Source organism: Carassius auratus, chromosome 8 (assembly GCF_003368295.1).
Source record: "Carassius auratus strain Wakin chromosome 8, ASM336829v1, whole genome shotgun sequence".
In the NCBI taxonomy this organism is placed as follows: Eukaryota; Metazoa; Chordata; class Actinopteri; order Cypriniformes; family Cyprinidae; genus Carassius; species Carassius auratus.
In genome coordinates, this window is record NC_039250.1 from 3,910,334 (window position 1) to 3,932,554 (window position 22,221).

The 22,221-nt window shown below is 36.5% G+C and overlaps 1 protein-coding gene across 1 annotated transcript; it reads right to left on the reverse strand.

The window, feature by feature from the left end:
• Positions 1-939: 939 nt before the first annotated feature.
• On the reverse strand, positions 940-20,750 carry LOC113107008 (leucine-rich repeat neuronal protein 1-like). Its single transcript, XM_026269127.1, has 2 exons — positions 20,521-20,750; positions 940-4,273 (listed from the first exon to the last, which is right to left on the reverse strand). The coding sequence occupies exon 2, from the start codon at positions 4,177-4,179 to the stop codon at positions 1,945-1,947; it is 2,235 nt and encodes a 744-aa protein (XP_026124912.1). The 5' UTR covers positions 4,180-4,273; positions 20,521-20,750; the 3' UTR covers positions 940-1,944.
• Between the last annotated feature and the right edge of the window lie 1,471 nt (positions 20,751-22,221).

The following is a 22,221-nucleotide window of genomic DNA, read 5'->3' on the forward strand; positions in this document are numbered from 1 at the left end:
TCAATTCTAAACGTTGTGTGCATTTTCTAACCCCATTAAATTAGAAAATAAAATAAAATCCATCATACAATACACAACAATAAAAACAACACTTACAGTAAATAGCTCTAAACTGAGCAGAAAAAGTAAAGAAAATCAAGAGGTGTTTAAAAATATATAATAGATATTTCCCTCACTGTCCTTTAGAGCTAAATATAGCATGACATCTCATTGACTGATGACGGTGATGAGAGAACTATTGAATATGTGTCTCATCTTTGGTTCAAATAATACATAACAGAAGTGCACCCAGTAATCTTTTTCTTTTGTTTATGTTGCACTGATGGTTTTATTGGACTTACAGTACACTGACATTTAGCCATGTGAATGCAGCATCATGCTAAAGTATTCAGATGGTGAGAAATGCACTAGTCAAAGTCATCAATAATAAATGAATCATGTGAGCGACAGTATCAGAAAACAGGTACAGATTCACAATAAAGTAACTAATAGTTCATCTGGTGATTACTTCTGGTCATGTGATGTCCAATTGAAAAAAAATAAAATAAAATAAAAAAGCTTTTATTTAGCTACCACTATGACTGGAGTCTATTTAATGTTAATGTTTTTCAAAAAGAATAATTATTTCTTTAGGGTTGCAATGTTTTTGAAAATTACTGAGTGCACCTGTAAAGGTAAACCTTGAACAGTTAATATAATTTAATTGGTTATATTCATCAGTACCTGGATAGATGTCATTTGCTGATAGGCCTTCACAACAGAACAACAATACATGAGCATGTGTTTTGCATAACATTTGTATTAATCGATATGATGCAGGATTAAGCTCAAATCCCACAGGTTTGAAACATGTCAAAACCTTAAAAATGAGTTAAAATTTGTTTTCAGGGTGGCATATGTATTTTAAGGATTAATTAATCTATGTGAGGAGGACAAAAACAACATTGATTCTTTTTTTATTCTTCTTATTCGATTCAATTGTCATTCACACTTGTTACCTAATTTACCACATCAAAACTGAATTGTGTGAATATTGAGTTTGGCAACATGTTTAACTGAGAACTGAAGCAATCTCTCGGTAATCAAAACCGTAAGTGCATGATGAGGTGCAAAGCATAGAACGGCCCCATCATTGTTAGCAATGGTGAATGTCTGCAAGTAAATGTCAGGCATTTGAACCACATGATCATTATAGTCTAATGATTTCTTTTTCTATCAAATATGAAATACAATTTCAGTCAGTGCTAATAAACACAGCCATTTTCACACACTCCTCAATAAATAGTTATTTAACAATGCAAGAATAAATAAGCACAGCTGCGCAGTTGTGTTCCAGATATTAATTACATATGACGGCTAATTAGTTTGCCGTAACAGCAACTTCATAGCACCTGGCAGGTTTGGTTTAGGTTTTATATTCATTATAACGCAGGTGATAAAATGTGACGAGCTGAAGACAAATGAGAGCAATGAGCACGCTTACGTCACCTTCTCACGCCTGTGTATTTTTAGAAGTGAGAAAACTAGGAACAAACTCTCTGTTAGCACCAAAATATCATGCAAAAATTCCATGCAAAAACTCCAGAATTGGATGTCATGTGACTGCATTTGACATGTGTGAGGCGATATAGTGTCGATCTGTAGTGTATTAGCTTAGTGCTGATATAGAATGAATAAATTATATGAATTATTACCACATTGGCATGCTTAACATTGAATTAGTCTCAGAAAATACAATGCAATGCAAAAGCATAGTGTGTTTTGCTGCCCACGTCTGTTGGCTGTCTAACAAATCACAACTGCAAACAAGTGTGCTTGGCATTGAAGGGTACAGTCTAAAAATACATACATCTTTCACAATGACAAATCAATAATACATACTTGTCATTTATGTACAAGACAGCACATATACTGTTTAAAATGTCTCTTCTATATACTGTGCAGCTACCACATGTATGTTTTTGAAGTGTCTATCTGTGAGTTCTGAGGGTCAGCGTTGCCCTCTTTTTCTTTTTCCGTCTCATTCTCCCAGAGGTTAATAAGTGGTGGGTAGAGTTCATTCAGAGGAATGGAAGTGGTGTGCTGCATGTATTTCTTGAGAGAGTGGTGACAAGATTTCTGCTTCATACGGCGTCCCATGTAGAACACCAACAGAGCCATTATGCAGATGGCAAACATTGAGCCCATGACCGCCGCCAGGGCTACGTTGGTCGGTTGGGCAACCATCTCCACAGCAAAGCTGGCTTCTTTGGTGGTCACATTGATGCAAGAGTGCTGGGTCTGCTCTGTACCAGTCATGGTCAGGCAAACTTGGTACTCCGTGGAAGGCAAGAGGTGTGTGAGGTTATACTCTTGGACATCTACGGGGACCATCGCCGTGTAGCTAATCTGCGGGTTGTCGATTTTTACCATTGCACTGAGCCACTTGGGTTGTGACACCTCATGGTTGGAAGAGGCGGCGGATGGGTGCACCTTCCATTCGAGCACCACAGACTGGGCATGGATGATTTTTGCTAGGATTACCAAGGATCCCGTGGTGTTCAGCACACCTTGATGACCTCTAATAGGCCCCCTACCATGCCAGTTGCTCCTATCCACGTACACAGAGATGCTCCGGGTGTCTGCTCCCTCTGCATTCCAAGCAACACATGTGTAGAGACCAGCATCTTCAGGTTCAACATGTGGGATCGCTAGAGCACCTTGCTCTTGCATCCGATGCTTCTTCGGTATTCCTTCTCCCTCACTGGAGGAAGGTGAAACAGCTTCAGAAGTGACTTTGTCTCCAGTTGGTGTCACCCAGTAAAACTGAGGTGCTGGATCTGCCACGGCCCAGCAATTGAGTGTTAGAAGCTGTCCTATGCTGACGTTGAGCTGCGGAGGGAAGGTGTGCTGAGAAATTAGAGGCAGGCAGGTATTGCTTGCCCCATTCCAACTTGCAGATACCACTTCCTGAAGTGATTGGCCAACAAGATGTGGTGGGGAGGCACAAAGAGTTATTTGGGGCTCCAACACTTTGAGGCTAGATTGGTTGCCCAGGATGGGCCACCAGTTGGCAAGACAATCGCACCTGAGTGGGTTGCCATGAAAACTGATTTCATCCAGACTGGGGAAAGCTGAAAAAATCTCATGGGGCAAAAGCATGAGGTCATTACTGTGGATCAGTAAGGTGCGCATGCCATGCATTTTCAGGAAAGCAGCTCGGTCTATGAAGAACAGGTGAGGGTTGTTATAAATCTCCAATTTGGCCATTTGTGGTAAGTTAGAGAACGCGCCCCTCTCAACCGTCACAAGCTCCTCCATGTTGTTCAGACTGAGTTCCTCTAAGTGAGGAAAGTCTCGGAAGTCACCTTCCTGTATACGGACAATGGGATTTTTGTTAAGGTCAAGAAACTTGAGGCTCGGCAGAACGCGCAGCGCTTTTTTTGGCACAGCCGTGAGCTTGTTATCAAAGAACGAGAGACTCTCGAGATAGTCCAATCCTTGGAAAGCACCCTCAGGTATTTCCCTGAGGCCCATTCCCGCGAGAACCAAGCTGTGCAATTTAGAGAGGGGGCTGAAGTTCATATCTTGCAGGCCGAGAATGGGATTTTCCCCTATCATTAGGATCTCAAGGTTGGGTAGGGACTCAAACCAATGGCTGTCTATTGCCACAAGCTTATTGGAGTTAAGGTGAAGCCTCAATAGGTTCCCCAAGCCTGAAAACGCATTAGGACCAATAGAAGATATCTGATTATGATTAATATAAAGCTCCTCTAAGTTGACTAGGTCCTTTACACACATATCAGGCAGCTCTTTAATTTGGTTTTCCTCAAGGTAAAGTGTGACCAGCTGGCTTAGGTTACTCAAGCCAACGTCTTGGATTTGTGTGAAGTGGTTCTGGGACAGATCCAGTTCTGTGAGGTTTACCAAGCTCTGGAGTTCTGAGGTCACCCTGGAGATATTGTTGCTCTGAAGAAGCAGCACCTGAGTATCGACTGAAATATTCCATGGGATTTTGCTCAAATGGAGCTCGTTGCAGTCAACAGTCTTGGCTTGGTGGTAGACCGACTGAGGCGTGTACCATGGGCGGGTCTCACAGACACACTGGGCAGGGCAGAAGGGAGCTGCAAGGGAACAGCGACAAACAGCCAAAACGAAACAGACTGCGAGCAGTGAAGTGGAAATGGCAGTTCTCTCCATATTGAGGATCTCTAGAGTGCTGCACCCAGCAGGTAGCTGACAGTTGGAGGGAAGATTTCTACGAAATGGAAGACAGGAATTTTCTCATCCAGCCCTGCAAAATGAAAAAGAAAGAAGATATATAAATCATGCAGATTATATGATGTCAGCCAAGTGCAAATGACATTAACGCCAACTTTAGATGAGATATTTATTAGCATCAGTTGCAGAAGGAATATTAAACAAAGACCGGAATTTCTGCTCTCCTTAAGATCACACAAACAAATCAAAGCATCATTTGTTGCAATGACTAAATATCCAGAATTGACGTTTTTAATATTCTACACTTCGTTCCCCTGCTAGTGCTCAGAGATCACTCTGATAATTGATTATTCAGTCATCTCTCATTCTAGTCAAACAGGAAGCAATCGTTAGCAAGTATGCAGGATCGTTCCAGCCTGCATGCAAAAATACACCTGCCAAGCACAGGCTCCGATAAACACATGAAAGGAGCCACATATCAAAGCCTGAATGTGATGCACCGTACATCTCAATACCATCTTCCCGTAAATGTAAGTGCGCCTGGAAGAATTGCACGATCTTGTACGCGGTGAGTGTAACAGCTCTCAGAGGGGCTGTGACTGTACAGGAGGAAAGGCAAAATGAACACCAATGCAATAAACCAGTTTCCAAGCACTTTATCACACTCTAAACATCCACCGGACAAAATATATCCAGGCCAGAGGCATTTGAGATCTCAGGAGCATATATTAGCCTCAAGCATTTTGGCTACTTTTGAATTTGCTTAGCACCACCTGACACATATTCAAGCTTCTGGAAGGCATTTGGAGTGAAAGCAACCTACATACAAGAATGCACAGTGGCATTTGTCTTCATCTTTTTTGAGTGTCATAAAAAAGAGTTATACCCCCAGTTAAAATGGGAGCTTTTAGTGATGGACTACCGTTTGATATCCCACTATGCTAGGGCCTGTAATGCATCTGTAATGCCACTCGGTGCAAATGAGCTGAATTTAACTGGCAGGAGGTGCGAGAAAAGAACCGAAGACTGTGAGCTGTTAATAGGTCTTACAGCATGACTCACACAGACATTAAACTACAAAAATCTAAAAGTGCTACCATATGTTTTCACAAATCCTTAATTGAAGATGAAGATCAACAGAATTAATTAGAACAAATGGCATTTCGGGCTTTAGGAGATTCTTGACGGTGGTTCTCAACTGGTAGGTCAAAGAATTCTGCTGAAATCACCATGTACACTAATTGTGTGTAGTTAGAATAGACAAAAATATTTACAGAAACTTTTTAAGGCTGTGGTTTAGAACCAACTCTACAATATGTTATTACAATACCAAACAATATGTTTTTAACACAAATTCATCTGTAACAACAAGTTTTGCTGTAGTCTAAACAGTAAAGCAACGCAAATGTATAAGTTCATGGAATCAGACTCAAAAGCATAAATGTAAATTTATGACTCAGTAGATGGTATATGGACAGGTCAGGTTGTGTGAAAAACTGAGACTAATTTGTTTTATGTGATGAATTTTTGGCTCCCTGTAACATTAATAATACATTCTGTGTTGGGTCACCACTTCATTCCCAAAATAAAATCTGGGTCCAGAAGAAAAACAGTTGAGAATATGACACATTTTAAATGAAAGCTGATAAATTACAGAGTACTAAGTGGATGGAAAGTGACACTTATATTGTGCGCCATGTGTAACAACAACTTTGTTCAAAGCACATCACACAGAGGAACAAAGTTTCGTCTATCACAAAGCACACATCCTGCATGTGCATTAAAATAGACCCAGTGATGCAATGAAGTGCAACTTCCCTGTTATGTCATATGCAAAATAAAACACTAAGAGGAGAGGGGTTTTGTGTGATTGATTCAATACTAACTGCTCATCTGACCTTAACAAAAAACATCCTGTGGTGAAACCATGGTAAGGAACTCTTACACATATTTCCCTATATATTAACAATAATTTAATAATTTAATGTATATTGAAAATATACTGAATAACATATCATGTTAAAATATTACAATATATTAAATAATACATAAGAAATTGCTGATTTTCATACCGTGAATAATATGTGACAGTATATTTACACTTGTATATTGTAATGTATTTAATAATACACTTCATAATATCAATTTGTTACTATGTGTGTGTGTATAAATAGCCTTTAATAGTCATCCAATTGTAAAAAAATCATAAAATAGATTTTTTGTAGACACCTTTCTCTTATATACAATAACACATATTTTCGTATATGAAATGTATAACTATGCAAACAATAAAGTGAGTAATATAGTTTTTTTTTGATAATTCTTGTAATAAGTTCTTTATAATTCATTATTCTTTATAATTTGTGTATATTCTTATAATGAATTCTGTCTAATTAATATTTTGTGAAATGTTTTATCATTTTTACTCTATTTATATTTCTTACGACTATTTTTTTTCCTTTTTATCTAACCTTTGTCTATGTTATTACCTTTGTGTATGAAATGTGCTACGTATCTAAACTTGCCTTGCCTTACAAGTCCATGCATTTATCATAGTATGAATAAAATATAGGCACTAGTTCCCATATGTTGAAATACATTGTTTATTATATTGAATTATAAGTACATTCCCATATATTTTTGTCTTTTATAAGGGAAGTGCATTTTCACAATACCAAAAAAGTACTATGGTATTTACCATGATGATGTCCTATACTGACAACTACTATGTAGGTTTAGGCGTCCACATTTATATATATGCTACCACGTTATTTACACTCCAAGAAAAACATGGTAAAAAAAAATAGTACTTTTCATAATATGAAGAAGCTTTTCATCAATTAACATCATGAACCTCTGACTTCAGAGTGTGTGCTCGCAATACTGTGTGATATACACGTTCACACAGAGACATGAGCTGCCTATTCTTGGGGTCTTTTAATCTGCTCAGCCCATGTAAAGTGCTCTCGCGTGCAGCGATAGGCCTGTTCAAAACAAAGACTGAACACGGACACGGCACTCAGACGGCACTGGCTCTGGAAATGAAAACAAGATGGGGAAAAATTACCCACCCTCAATCACCCCCGCCACACTCTGATCTTTCCATGCGTCGCACACAAATTAACTCCCCTGAGAGGTGTGTTGAAGAAGAGGGGCGAGATGAGACGGGGGAGGGGACAGTCAGACGGGTGGGGTGTGTCCCGCTTTTCTGCAAAGAGCCTCAAACGTCTGATGTACCTCAAAGACTTGTGCTGTACTGGTGCATAAAAGTCCAAAACATTTCATACCGAGCATGCAATCATTCGCATTTTGTTGTTGCTTGTTGTAGCTTCCTAGTCGGTTCAGGTAGGAAAGATCAGATTTTAACAACACTAGAACCACTTCTACACATGTACAACCTGTTTCTTTTGAAACAACGCTATTGGAAATCCCAATATAGGCTACCGTGAAACGTTGGCCTGCTCTACACAAGTGAATGCAAACACACCAATTCATAACACAATACAGGTATGCAATCCCAGTGAGAGGTGTATAGCTTACTTCAGCATAAACCGTGTTCTTTCTCTCTTTCAGGTCAACTACTCTCATGAGAATCATGCTGAGCAAGGTAAATCATATAAACATGTTAATGGCAGCTTTTTAATGGCACAGACATATGAAGGTATCTCTATCATTCCCTTGAGTTCTGAGGTTTGTTACCATCACACCGGCACACAGAGTCTGTTTGTTTACATTTATGCATATTTTACTGTAAAAACATTATTAATCGTTACCAACTTTATATAATTGCAAAGGTAGGAGTTTTATAATGTAATCAGGAAGAATATACCTGTTTTTTCATGATATTGTTTTTGGTATTTGTCATGTCAAGTGTTTAGCAAACATCCATTCGAAATTGTTGTTGAAAAGTGTGTACGTACATTTAGTAAAATATTGATGGAATCTCACATTTGGTTGTCCATGTCCATTATTCACTAAATGATGCTGATCTGAGAAGGAATCATTCTAATACCAAAGTGAGTCAGTTCACTTGTTAGCCATCTTGTCTTGTCAACACTGAACAAAATTATAAACGCAACACTTTTGTTTTGAGTTCAAAGATCTAAAACTTTTACTATGAACAAAAAAGGCCTATTTCTCTCTCAAAAATTGTTCACAAATCTGTCTAAATCGGTGTTAGTGAGCACTTCTCCTTTACCGAGATAATCCATCCACCTCTCAGGTGTGGCATATCAAGATGCTGATTAGACGGCATGATTATTGCACAGATGTGCCTTAGACTGGCCACAATAAAAAGCCAGCCCTTTATTATTAATATTATTAAATAAATGGTTATGATATGTCTTTGATATCAGCTCATAAGAAATGGGGGCAAAAACAAAAGTGTTGCATTTATTATTTTTTTCAGTGTATTTCCAGTCATGCAACTACAGCTCCTGTCTACTTAACGGGGAAAACATAATATCTATCTATCTATCTATCTATCTATCTATCTATCTATCTATCTATCTATCTATCTATCTATCTATCTATCTATCTATCTATCTGTCTGTCTGTCTGTCTGTCTGTCTGTCTGTCTGTCTGTCTATCTATCTATAGATAGATAGATAGATAGATAGATAGATAGATAGATAGATAGATAGATAGATAACAAGCATACCATACAAGTGTAGAAATAAAATTTTCATTAGTTTTCTATTTAGGTAAAATGTATTTATGGTTTTAATTTTAGTGCTTCACGTCAACTTATTTTATTTCTGTTTTTTAAGTTTAAATATGCTATAATATGCATTTCATTTTAGCTTAAAAATAATTTTCAATAGTTTCAGTTAACAATAACAACACTGCTGAGAAACAAGTGTCTGCTTTCAGAAGAGACCATTATTATGCCAGCAATGCGTTGGCCAAGCATTTACATCCACGTTAGCATATTTGTGTATATTTCTTGCCTAAGGCTAGAGAGCTTCTCTGTTCCCTGTGTGCTAAGTTTCATTCTGCCAACGCGTGCATTTTAAGAGCAACTGGGAAATATTCTTGTGGGGAAAAAACAAAGACTACTGTTGACATATAGTAAGAATATAGAGCTAGCAGCACAGATCATATTAATATTTTTGATACGATATATTTGAGTTCATGTTGAGAAATATTGTTGAGATATCCCTTGAAATGCTACAGATAAAAAAAAAAATGTCTCCTTTTGCTTTCCATTTAATCTCATTGCTGTGTCAGAGGAAAAGCTGAGATTTTAAGAGATCTACTTTGTGATATTTCAAACCCTTACATGACTTTCACAGTGATGGCACAGACGAACCATTTTGGGTTCCCCAAAGAAGCTTTCAGTGATTCCTAAAAAAACATTCTAATTAACCTAAAGACACTTTTTTTACACTATAAAGAACATTCTGTTCATTTGAAAGCTTCCATACATATTAAAGTTTCTTCGTGGAACCAAAGATTCAAATAAAGAACATTTATTTTTAAGAGTGCATGTAAGCTTTGATCCTTTAACAGACTGGAGACAGATCATCTTAAGCAGCAGCCATCTTGCTGCCGCAGAGATCAGATCACCTTCAGCGATGAGGAAAGGTGGAGTGTGTGAGAGGCCAAAAGAGAGGTTTCTCTGTGTGTGTGTGAGTCTCAGTCTGGCTGTAGTGTGTGACACTACTCCACACGCCTGTCTGATCGCATTAGACACTGGGACGGTCGTTCTGGACGTAACCCCCCCGGCCCCTCTGCACGGCAGGAAATGGGGCCACCTTGCCTGATGCCATGGCAACCTGACAGGAAGAAGCAAATAGGACCAGCCCTTGGGGTTTCCTACTGCATATGTGTGTGATGGGACATACAGACACAGTGTGTGAGAGAGAGAGAGAGAGAGAGAGAGAGCTGGGAAAAGAGCTGAATGAAAGAGTGAATGAGAGAGTGAATCTGGAATACAAATACACAGTTGAGAGATCACAGTAATAAGACCCTAAAGGAAAAGAAGATGAAAAAATACACAACAAATTTACCCTCAGAAAAAAAATGAATCTCTTTTTAATTGTGGGAACTATCCATGTAAAAATATATAATCATTTGCCAAAAAAAGGAGTAAAACTTTTACTAATAGTTAATATTCATTATACATATACACACATACATTCAATATATGATATTCAAAAAAATTATTAAATATCATATATCATATATTCAGTATGAAAGGTAATATATATAATTGTTAAATAACACTGACAATAATACAATTTTTTTATTATTATTATTATTTTAATAGGTCAGAATTTATGGATAATATTTTTAATTTTTAGTTACAGCTTCTACCAGGTGAGGCTCACTGCCAAAACTAACAAGCCAAAACTTGTATTATTATTAAAAGAATTAAAAATATATATATATATATATATATATTACATAAAGTAGCCATGCATTCTGAAAAAACAACAAAAAACAACAACGACAACATATACGTAAAACATAACAAAAATCACTATAGTGTCTATAATGTAGAGCCCGACCGATATATCGGCCGGCCGATATTATCGGCCAATATGAGCTAATTGCATTTAAATCGGCATCGGCGTTTATAACGGCCGATGAAACATGAGAAACAGTCTCATATTCTTCACTCATGTTATGAGTGTTGCATAGTTTGCCCACCAGAGGGCGGTCTGCAGCTCCAGAGTTGCAACAGCGCCAGAAATCCACAAAGAAGAAAGCGATCAGCCAAGCCACCCAGGTGAGTCTGTCGTTCGTCATGTGAAATGATTGTAGATTTAGTTCATACACTGTATATAAAAACGGTGTGGTAGTTCTAGTTAACGGTCCTATCATTATCACTTCTAAATATTCTGTAACATCACTTACAGCCGCTAATGCATTGCTATATTAGATTAGCCACAAAGCTAATACCATGTTTATCAGTGGAAGAGCGCGAACGTTAATAAGAGGTCGAACTATAAAGTTAGCGTTTAGTGCTTATTCTATTGCGGTGTGTTTCCCACATAATGACCGCGTAATGGGCCTTTCACACAGGACGCGGTATGCACAGCGCTTGGCCGCTGGGTTTAGCGTTGCCCTTCAGATACAACGCGATTTGCCCTGCTCTGCGCTATGGCGTAGGCGGAGTTTTAAAAACTTTTAGCGGGAGCTCTTTCATAGTCTGTTGTTCCTCTTTTCGGTCAGCAGCAAACATGTATCTGTCCCGTTGTAAGAAGCGAGCGATAGCGCTAGTCCTGCTGATGAGAATTAAGAGAGAAGCAAGGAAGAAGAGGCTACCCTCAGGCCCAGGGAACAATTTGGTGAATTCAGGCTGGTTACGTTACTCTAACGCTAATATAGCTTCCTTTTTAGCAGGCCCCTTAAATGCTTGCTATTAACTTGTTTGAAGGTGGTTCTTCTCAAAATTGACTGCGGTGTGTTCATGGCACTAACGTTAACCATTTTGATTCAGACTGCACAAAGAGAAGAGGAGAAGATATACGGGTCCGTTGTGAATGTGTCTGTGAGAGCAAATATAGAGGTCGGGATCGTTGCGTCACGTCGCAATGCATTGTGGGAATCGCGGTACAGAAGTAGATGTACTGTATAGTAGGCATTAGGTAACGTTGGTCATTTGGTCATTAATTTTGATTATTTTTTGGAAAATGGTTCAGTATTGCTGTATTGTGAACTGCTGTAATCGGTTTCATGATCGACAGGGCAAACGCCTCGTGAATCATATTAGTTTTCAACAGTTTCCTACTTGGAAAAAAAACACAAGGTGTCTGAAATCACCAAGAGGCGTCAGATGGCTTGGGTCGCCACTGTACGGAGGGAAACCATCACCTTCGATAATATTATAATACATAGTTATGGTGACACACACAAACTCAGACACAAACACATTACGTTTTCTCTAGTTTTTGGCCAGTAAGGGAGTCAGTTTAGTGTCTGTATTTTTTGTTTAAACATTTTCTTTTGACCCAATCCTGAACTTAATTTGCTTTTTGATATTTTTGTGCTGACTGTATTTAACAAATTTGAACAACTTGTTTAAAAAAAAAAAAAAAAACTGGAACGAACTTCAAAATAGGAAGTTAAGCGTCTTGTTTTGGTGAATGGTGGGTTGTGTCTGAGGTGAATGTTCGTCAATATTATACCGGATTACAGAACTACCGGAGGAAAACAGTGGATTTTTGCAAGTATGATAGGTGAGTAATTACTCCTGAAGTGTAACAAACCCGCATAGACAAGCTTCATAGCTCGCAGAATCTGATAAGTGTGTGTGTGTGTGTGTGTGTCACCACTGATGCTTGGTTAATGTTAGCATTTCCTTAGTGAAAAATATTGTTTTCTCCACGTTTAATTTGCAGATCCATTTATGATCTGCAGGTGAGCCTCCAGTGACTTTTTAAAAAGTGAAAGTGACATTTTTAAATTGATCGGAGGTGTAAGCGCTCACTCCACAGACCCGGTAGGAGAAATTATCAGGGAAACTGAGGCTTGGTAAACTTTCATGTGTTCATAGGGATCGATTCCGCCTACAACCTCTTTAGCGTTGTTTGGCTTCATTATTAAGTTTGTCCGTATAGGTATAGGCAACTTTTTTGTCACGTTCTATAACTTTTTCTGGAGACTGGCTATTATCTTATTACAAACCTGCTTTGCGATGCCTCTAAAATGGCCGCCGTTACCCACAATGCACCATTCCATGACGTCTACGCCCGAGCTCTATAGTGTAGTTACAGTAACTACAGTAGGTGCGTCAGAAATGATTAAATCAGAGGGGACATGTAAATAAATGTGAGCTGAACAAGCGCTTTTTTCTTTTCTTTTTTTTTCTTACATATTGTTTCAAAGCAGCTTTACAGACATAACAGGAAAATGTTGAAATAATATTGTTAAATATAAGGAGGTTAATACCTATTGCTTGACAAATAAAAAAATATATATATATTTCTCATTTTTGCCTATGTAGGAGATCCCTGTTTATTATTATTATAATTCTAATGATGACATGAGTAATGATACATGGTGATATTATTAATACACATGCTTATTCTTTCTATGTCTCTCTTTCTGCCCTACAGATGGCTGAAAAAGGTGAATGATGTAGCAGCAAAAGTGTGGGACTACTTCTGCAAATACTTTAACTTTAACTTTAGTATTATAATTTATTTACAGTACACACACAGACTGTTAAAATCAGCTTCAACTGGAAGAAAGTAAAAGTGTTAAATGTTTAAAATCAGACTGTTTTTTGATCGTTAAAAAATATATACTTTTGATGTGCAATTGTTTAGTGATTGAGACCGTAATCTAAGTCTTTTTTTTACATAAATCCCTTCTGGAAAATGGTTTATACAGCCCACATACATAGAACAGGCAGATATTTTGCCATTGAATGTTATGTAAGTGCAGCTTATAGGAAATGGGTCTAATATCCAGTTTATTTTCAAAATCAAAATATCGGCTTATAAATCGGCTCTTTTCGAGTTAATATCGGCATCGGCCCCCAAAAATCCATATCGGTCGGGCTCTACTATAATGTTTGGACACTATATTTTAATTGTTTGTGTGTGTGTGTTTGTGTGCGTGTGTGTGTGTGTATATGTTTTTCACATTCAAACAACACGATCAAACAACACATACTCTGAATTGCATGAGTCTCTCTATCATGTGCCAAAGTGTTCTCATGATCTGAAAAATAATGAATAAAGTGCTATATTGTGGAACAGATGTTGTTTGATTCACTCAGTTCTTCATTATAAAAGTTGTGCCACTCAGCTCAGTGACCAAGCCAAGTGCACTGGATGAATGGCTCAGATTGTAATTTAAGAGAGATAATCCAGCCAGATGTTCACGAGCTAGATCTTCACCTTTTAAAAGCGATTATGTTTCACATTCTGTAATGTACACAGAATATAACAATGCAGTGCTATTGCAAACCATTAAAATGTAATGATATGAACATGTACACATGGCCACATGCATCAGATCAAAGTACAACAATGGAAAGCAAGACAATGGTGTTGTTCCCCATAGATGTGCTGTAGTAGAGCGGTGATTGGAGATTAGGAGAGTGCGTAACCAATAACCCTTTGGGGCTGATCTCTCTTTTAGTACACTTTCCTTTCCTTTTTATTTGCCATGCCTGAACACAGCCCCTCACATCTGCAAACGTATTGGAGCCAATGAAAAATTCATGGATGGGTTATTAATTATTGAGGGCACTGCAGGCAGGTCTTTAATTATCATCCTTGGCTTTTGGTATTGGGTAAAAATGGGGGGAAAGCAGCTGTTAACTGGTGTGAAGGAAAGATGCATCTGGGCCGTCACAATTTGTCAACAATTCATGACCTCATTTGTGTTTCAACCTTTCATCACTTTCTCACACACTAATATGTTTTACTAATATCAACTTACACATTACAGTTCAAGTGGATAACCAACACAGCACAAACTGTATAACTAATATAAATCCAGTCCATGGCTAATAAACATCAGGTGATGTAATGTGATGAGAAATATTTAATGAAAAGGAAATAAAAATATTCACCCTCAGGCCATCCAAGATGTAGATGCGTTTGTGGAGTTTGTTTTTTCATCAGAACAGATTTGGAGAAATTTAGCATTACATCACCTGCTCAATGGTTCCTCTGCAGTTAATGGGTGCCGTCAGAATGAGAGTCCAACCAGCTGATAAAAACATCACAATAATCTACAAATAATCCACACGACTCCAGTCCATCAGTTAATGTCTTGTAAGAAACAAGTCCATCATTAAGGTGTTCCTTTAAATACCAGGCAACAATCCAGTGTAAAACGTCTTAATGATCGATTTGTTTCTTATAAACACACATCTTTTCAAGTCACAGGACATTAATTGATGGACTGGAGAGATGTGGATTAATCGTGGATTACTGTGATGTTTTTATCAGTTTCTTGGACTCTAATTGTGACGGCACCCATTCACTGCAGAGGATCCATTATTGAGCAAGTGATATAATGCTAAATTGTTATGCTCCAATTCTGTTTCCATGAAGAAACAAATGCATTTATATCCTGGATGCTCTGGAAATGAGTAAATTGTCAGCAAATTTCAAATTTTGGGTGACCGATTCTTTAAGAAAACCTATTTTTATTAATAAAATTCAGTTTGTTGACGTGAGCCAGTGTCAGTATACATTTCATCAAAGTAACATCCAAAGCTGTGAAGAGAGTCAAATAAAAACTGTACTGGAGCTAGTGCAGCATTTAAATTAAATAGGATGCATACTGAATCAAAGAAACGCCAGCGTAAGCATTTTTGTGAGAGAAAAACACTTAAAATTCAAAGCTTTCTTTTTTGATGCCAATAAATGCAATTGGAGGGCCTACTAAATTATTTGCCCTATCACCACACTGCTGAGGTGAAAAAACACAGAGCATTAAATGTAAATACCCAGAACACAACTCATCCACATCCACCCACCACACAGCACATACTTATTGGTGTCAAAAAAAAAAAGGACAGAGAACTGTTGCTTGGAGAGTGGGCTGAGTGAAAAAACAGACTTATGACTCACTGTTTAAATGTCTCTAATGAAACATTACAGAGTAAAGATAAGTTTTGGCAATATTTGAGGCTGGAAACCTAACACGAGCAAACTTCAGCAAGAGTCAGCGTGTACCAAACAGTGATGTGCGTGCACGATTCAGGACTGAACTCAGAATGCCTTTTAGGGCATGTTTACACTTGCTTTTTACAGTTGATTAAAATAAACTCTGGTGTTATTGCCTAGAGATAGTTCAGTTGATTTGACTAAGTGTGAACGCTGCCATACGAACGAGACCGAGATCCACCTTTTTACAGTTTTTCTCAGTCACTTTGGTGCATTTTTCAAAACAGAAATGAAATTTTCAAAACTACTTGTACAACCTCCACATCATCTAGTCATTAATACACATCATAAAACCAGTTTCTCATTCTTTTGAACAAGTTGCGATTGCTATTGTACATTCATGCAATTGATTACGCACATTTATCTGCGGTTTCCTACATTATTAGTTGCTAATGTCATGTTGCTCAAAATGTATTATACAGTTTTCTGTGCAATAGTCTTACCCCCCAAAACATCTAGTCTTTAGTTCATCATATAAGTCATTAAATGCAAAATGGTTAATCTAGTTGTCATAAACTGCCAAGCACACTTTTTATTTGTATTTTTACACACTATTATTAGATGTTTTGTCAATTTGGCATGAATTGTGCAAGTGAATCTTTACTAATGAAGAGAATGTAGATGATAAACCAATGATAAACCATTTCTCTGAAATAGCTCAAAGGTTCATCTCATGAATCTTCAGTAGGAAAGCTTATACTGTATAGACAAAGGACAAAACAAGAGTTACAAATTCTGAAAATGGAATTATTTTCATCTTTGTTCCCATATTTCCTTTTCTATATCACAATGGCATTGTAAAAGTATTTTTTATTTTTTTATTTTTTTGGTCAGACCACTAGTAAAAGTGTAACTGGGAATTCTATCCAGTCTCTTTCAATCAACATCCCACAAACAGTAATGTGTAAATGTGTAGTTTTGAAATGGATATATGGCATACATAAGCATATGGCATACTGTTCAATACAGTAGTTTACATCAGAACATCCCTCCACTGTTAAATTGACAACATGACTAAGCAATTTGACTGTCTTATCCGTAAACTATGACACAAGGACTTGTCATTCTGATGGCACTGACATGTTCATTGACACAGATATTTATTTTTGAGAGATGAACTAAGGATTTTGAGCAAGAGACTGGCTTTTGCAGGTCATCCATTGTGTTTTGATATTTGTACGAGTTGTTTTGAGAAATGCACTTACTGTTTTGCAAATCTCAAGAATGATTAGAGAAATGTACCAAAGCGACTGAGAAAAACTGTAATTCTGCTGCAGTTTGACTGATATTTATAAGCAACACAGACCAAAAACATCTAAACAAGCCAAAACAGGACATGATGTCATAAGATGCAACCCTAAAAAGGCTAGAATGCTCATGCATACCTGGTTCTTATTGCACTTTCCAGTTCAGTAAAGGCATCAGAACCGCTGTCTCTTTGCAACTGTCTCTCTGTGTGCAACATACACATTTCTGCCTCTGTTTTGACTTCCTTTGCACATTTCTTAACAGCTGGTAAAAATACCACCGTATGTATACACATGCAACAAGTAGATTCAACCTGCACAGCATTGATTGGGATGCTCGGAAAATTTGCTTAATATACTTCATAAAAGCTGTCCAATGAGGTTGTAACCATATCCTTATGCCTTTTGTTTTGTATCTTTAGTTCACTGAGCTAAGTGAACCAGCAAACCAGGACTCATTTTCCGTGTCAGTATCATTTTGCTGAATATAGACTGAAAGGAGGGATTTGAAGTAGAATTTCTTCACTTCAGCTGTACATCTGTTCTCTTCCTGTCGTTTTAATTTGATTTCCTGTGGGGTGTGGCTTATTCAGATTCTCACTGATCGGTTTAAAGGAACTAAATGTTTAATACAAAACCAGGTACTAAATGGTAAGTGAATGGAGCTGTACGCTCTGCTTTCTCTCTGGCCACTTTTGTTCTTGGTTCAATTGAACATTTAGCGCCCTGTGAAAGCGAGAATAATTTCTGATTAAGAAGATAAGATAGGAAGTGGACAGGACAAGAGAGACAGAGTGAAAGTGAGTGAGACAGATAAGCTGAACTGTCGACAGAGACACGCAGCGATGGAGAGAGATGAAGCTGAAAGCATCTCTCAGGGGACAGGAGGACTCGCTCAAGGACAAGTCCAAAAGTTATTTCATGTTCATTTGTTCTGCGCCACAAAAGACCTGATGCATTTCTCCACCCACAGCACTGCTGGCTCTCAATGACCTCTCCAAACTAATGCAACGGTGCCTCTGTGTGTACAGCCCAAACTCTTCAGTGCATTATGTAAAGCACCGGCAGCGACCCTTTCAGCACTCAGGACTGGAGAGACGCACTTCAACACACACATAACACACAACCTCAGCTCACACACAGAGCAATATTAGCATACTGTACATATATAGTGCTGGGGGGATTTCTTAATAATTGTAATCTGTTACTGATTCCAAATTGCATGACCAAAAGTGTAATTAGTAATGTAATCTATTACATTCCACATTTAGATAATATAATCTGAGTACTTTATAGATTACGTGTGACTTAACTCGTTTTTCACATTGATTTTTAATGATGTTATCATAAAAATGCCAAATTGAAATAATAAAAATTAAAGCACTGACTAAAAAAGTTTAAATATTTTGCTAAATTATATATAAAGAGTATCTATAGTTTATACATAATTCATATATAATACAGCATTATACCTGAAGTATATTGTATTTAAAGTATTTTGAAGGAAAACGGTAACATTCATAATTTTTATATTAAATCCACTATTTATATATATATAGTCAATTCAATATTTAATGCAAATAATTAAATAGTAATAACATTTAATGGTAATTAATTTAATGGTAATTAAATGACAGAAAAATGAAGAGTAATCCCTTAATTTTAAGGGGAAAGTAATTAAGTTAAGTTAATTACATAGTAATACATTACACCAAACACTGTATTTTACTGTATTTTATGAAAAATATATTATTGTTAAACATTTCACATAAAGAATATCTATATCCATTTTTTAAAGAATAAACATATATGTAGGTTATCTAAAAAATATATATTTGTGTGTGTGTGTGCAATAATACATTTAAATACATATTGAAAGAATATATGTAACAATATTTAAATCTTTATAAATATTGTTAATGCTAGAGAACGGCACTAATGCTAAAGTCATGAGTTCAATTTTCAGGAACACATAAACTACTGAAAAAAAATATGCATGCCTTGAAGTTTCTTTGGAGAAGTGACTACAACATGCATAGATGTAAAATAAAACAGGTGCATGCACTATGAAATATGAACTGTAATAATTGTCCACCACTGTAGGCCAAAACAGATGTTGATTCGTTCATTATTTTGCCAATAATATCACACTCTGGGATTCGATCATTAAGCTATAAGAAACAGGGAAAGCAGCCCAAGGAAATAAATCCACAGTTAGTAATCAAATGGAGTGTGTGATCAGATGAACTGAGGATGTAAGCATCCATTATGAGTGTTAAGGGTTCCTGTGCTGTCTCTGCTACGTTCACTCATATTCCCACGGGCCATTTTCTTCTGGTTTGCTCCTTCAGAGGTCTTCTGCGCTGTTTTATTTAGAGCAGCTATAATTAAACAGCGCGTTTTCGTTCAGTGCATGCAAACACAACTATCAAGGCACTTAAACGAGAAAACACCTCTCAGGATACGCTGCCAAAATTGAGTCGTCAACTATGATTTAAGTCACGATGCACTGTTCCTGCTTCTAAATCATATCTTCCAGATGCATGATATGAAATTATAATAATACAGCTGCAGTTCTGTTCTGATGTTATTTTGTTATATTTTTTGATCAAACACTCCTTTACACTCTCAGAAAAAAGGTACAAAAGCTGACACTGGGGTGGCAACCTTTCACAATGTACCATTTGGGTACGAATATGTAAACTTCAGGTGCTAAGTCTAATATGTACCTTTTAGGGGTAAATAAGATACAAAAGTGTAATTTTTTTAAATGTAACATCCCTGTTACAGCTTTTATGCCTTTTGTATAAGAGAATGCATCAATAAGAACATGATTTAAATATTATTATGTATTACTATTGTTAGCTATAAAACGTATTATTATAAAGCAGATATGACTTATATGATTCAGTGGATCCATCTAGGTATATAAAAACTAATTTTACACATATTTTAAACAAACACTTACACTTCAAACTGTAAATAACAGTGTTATGACTTGCGTTACTGTATGAAATAATATAGTAAGACCATATAGTCATCATATGCAAGCAGCACGACAAAATTACACACTAACATGTAGTTTTCTCAGTAATTGCGGTGTAAGCTGTAACATCAAAACTGTCATTTAAAGCGTGACCCAAATGAAAAATGCAATACTTAGCCTAATAGCCTAAATTAATAATAAAATGCATATAATAAAAATGTCTCTGTGTTATTTGAATCTCTTCAGATGCTTCCTGGAGCAGGTGAATAGGATTGGACTATCACCTTAATGAAAGAAAGAGATAAGCTCAAACTTCAGAGCACAACCCTCCAACTCTTACTATATCAGCGGTTTTATTGTCTTATAGCAGTACCAGCAATCTGTAAGTTTGTAACTTCTGAACTGAAACCGCGAATGCTAAAGAGATGCTTTTAAGAAACGCCCTTACCTCCAGCGAATGTAGGATGGATCCGATCCAGGGTCTCACTCTCACCTATTTCTCTTATGTTGCAATTTGAGTAAATGTTCACTTCTGCTTCAGGCAGTTGATTCGATCTTGCGTTTGCTTATTTTAACCTAAATGTGAAGTCCATCATCACCCTCTCAGTCCGTTCGAAAGCTTGCCTCCGGTGAGAAATTATTCTCGCATCACCAGCATCAGCATCGCTCCCTTATGCATCTTTTACTGTGTATTTGAAGCGCCCTTACACGCAGAGGCCACGCCCCATCGCTGCTTCCCGTTACACTGTCATTAACCAATGGGAATGTGAGACCAGGTGGCTCCGCCAATCGAATGTGGGGGCGGGGCATCGTTCTATCCCATAGCAATGATGTAATGGTCCAGTGTTCGCTCTGCCTCCAGGTTGAGCTCCTGCGGCAGCGTCAGCGTCAGTCATAAAGAATAACCCTGCCATCAGCGCTGAGCTCATACAGGCTCGTATTTCTGTTTCAGACAAAACCATGATGTCAGAAATAACCCGAACACCTTTATTCTCTCGAGACCAAGCAAACAAAAGAATTCGGTCACTTTTAGAAACTCGAAAAACATTATTTTAAAGCTTTACAAATCTTGATGACACTATACTGTATAAAAATTATATATTTTTAATTATTTGTATTTCATTTCATTTTAATTTAATTTATATATTATTTTGTTATATATTTTGTTTATTTATAATTTAAAATAAATAAAATTAATATTTTATATTTGTTATTTTTACAATGTTATTTTGTCTGTTTTTATCTTTAGTAATCTTTATAATAATTAGATTAGTATTTTTTATTATATATGTTTTTCTTATATATATATATATATATATATATATATATATATATATATATATATATATATATATATATATATTTCAATTTTTCATTGTAACTTCATTTCATCATTTTTTTTCTTGAGATTTTTCATATTATAAATATGTGTAACATAACTAATGTTTTCACATATAGATTTTTTTTTACTTTTATTTTTGCCTTTTTAACATTAGATATTTATTTTATATATGTTTTTATTTGGTGTATTTTTTTTATAACCATAATTGTTATTTTATATTTGTGTGAGTTTAATTTTTTTCACCTGCTTTTATTATCTTTATAAAAATTTTGTTTACATTTTTTCATATTTATTTAATTACATATTTAGGATATATCTGGCTCATATTTCTTATTGTTTTTCTTTTGGTCATGAATTTTGCTTACCATTATGATTTATTTGTTTTATTTTATTATGACATCCTTTAAAACCAAGGAATATTTTTTCTTTAACATTTTTCTCTGTTTGTTTTCATTTTTTAACATTAGTTTTATGTTCAGAAACCTATAAAAAGTCTATATATATATATATGTATATATATATATATATATATATATATATATATATATATATATTTAGCATTTCAGAAAATAATAAAATTGTTATCATAACCTATTTTATTCTTGCAGTGTCTGCCAGCAGTGTTCTTGCAGATTTCAGACGTGTCATCGCATGTGTTTTGACTGTGACAGCTTCGGTACTTGGTTTTATATAGTCATAATTAAAAGTGTAGGCTTCATATGATGAAACGTTTGGGGACGCCTCACCTCTCGACAGCTCTTCCGCAGCTGATAACAGTTTGATCAAATACGCTCTCTTTTTTGTCAC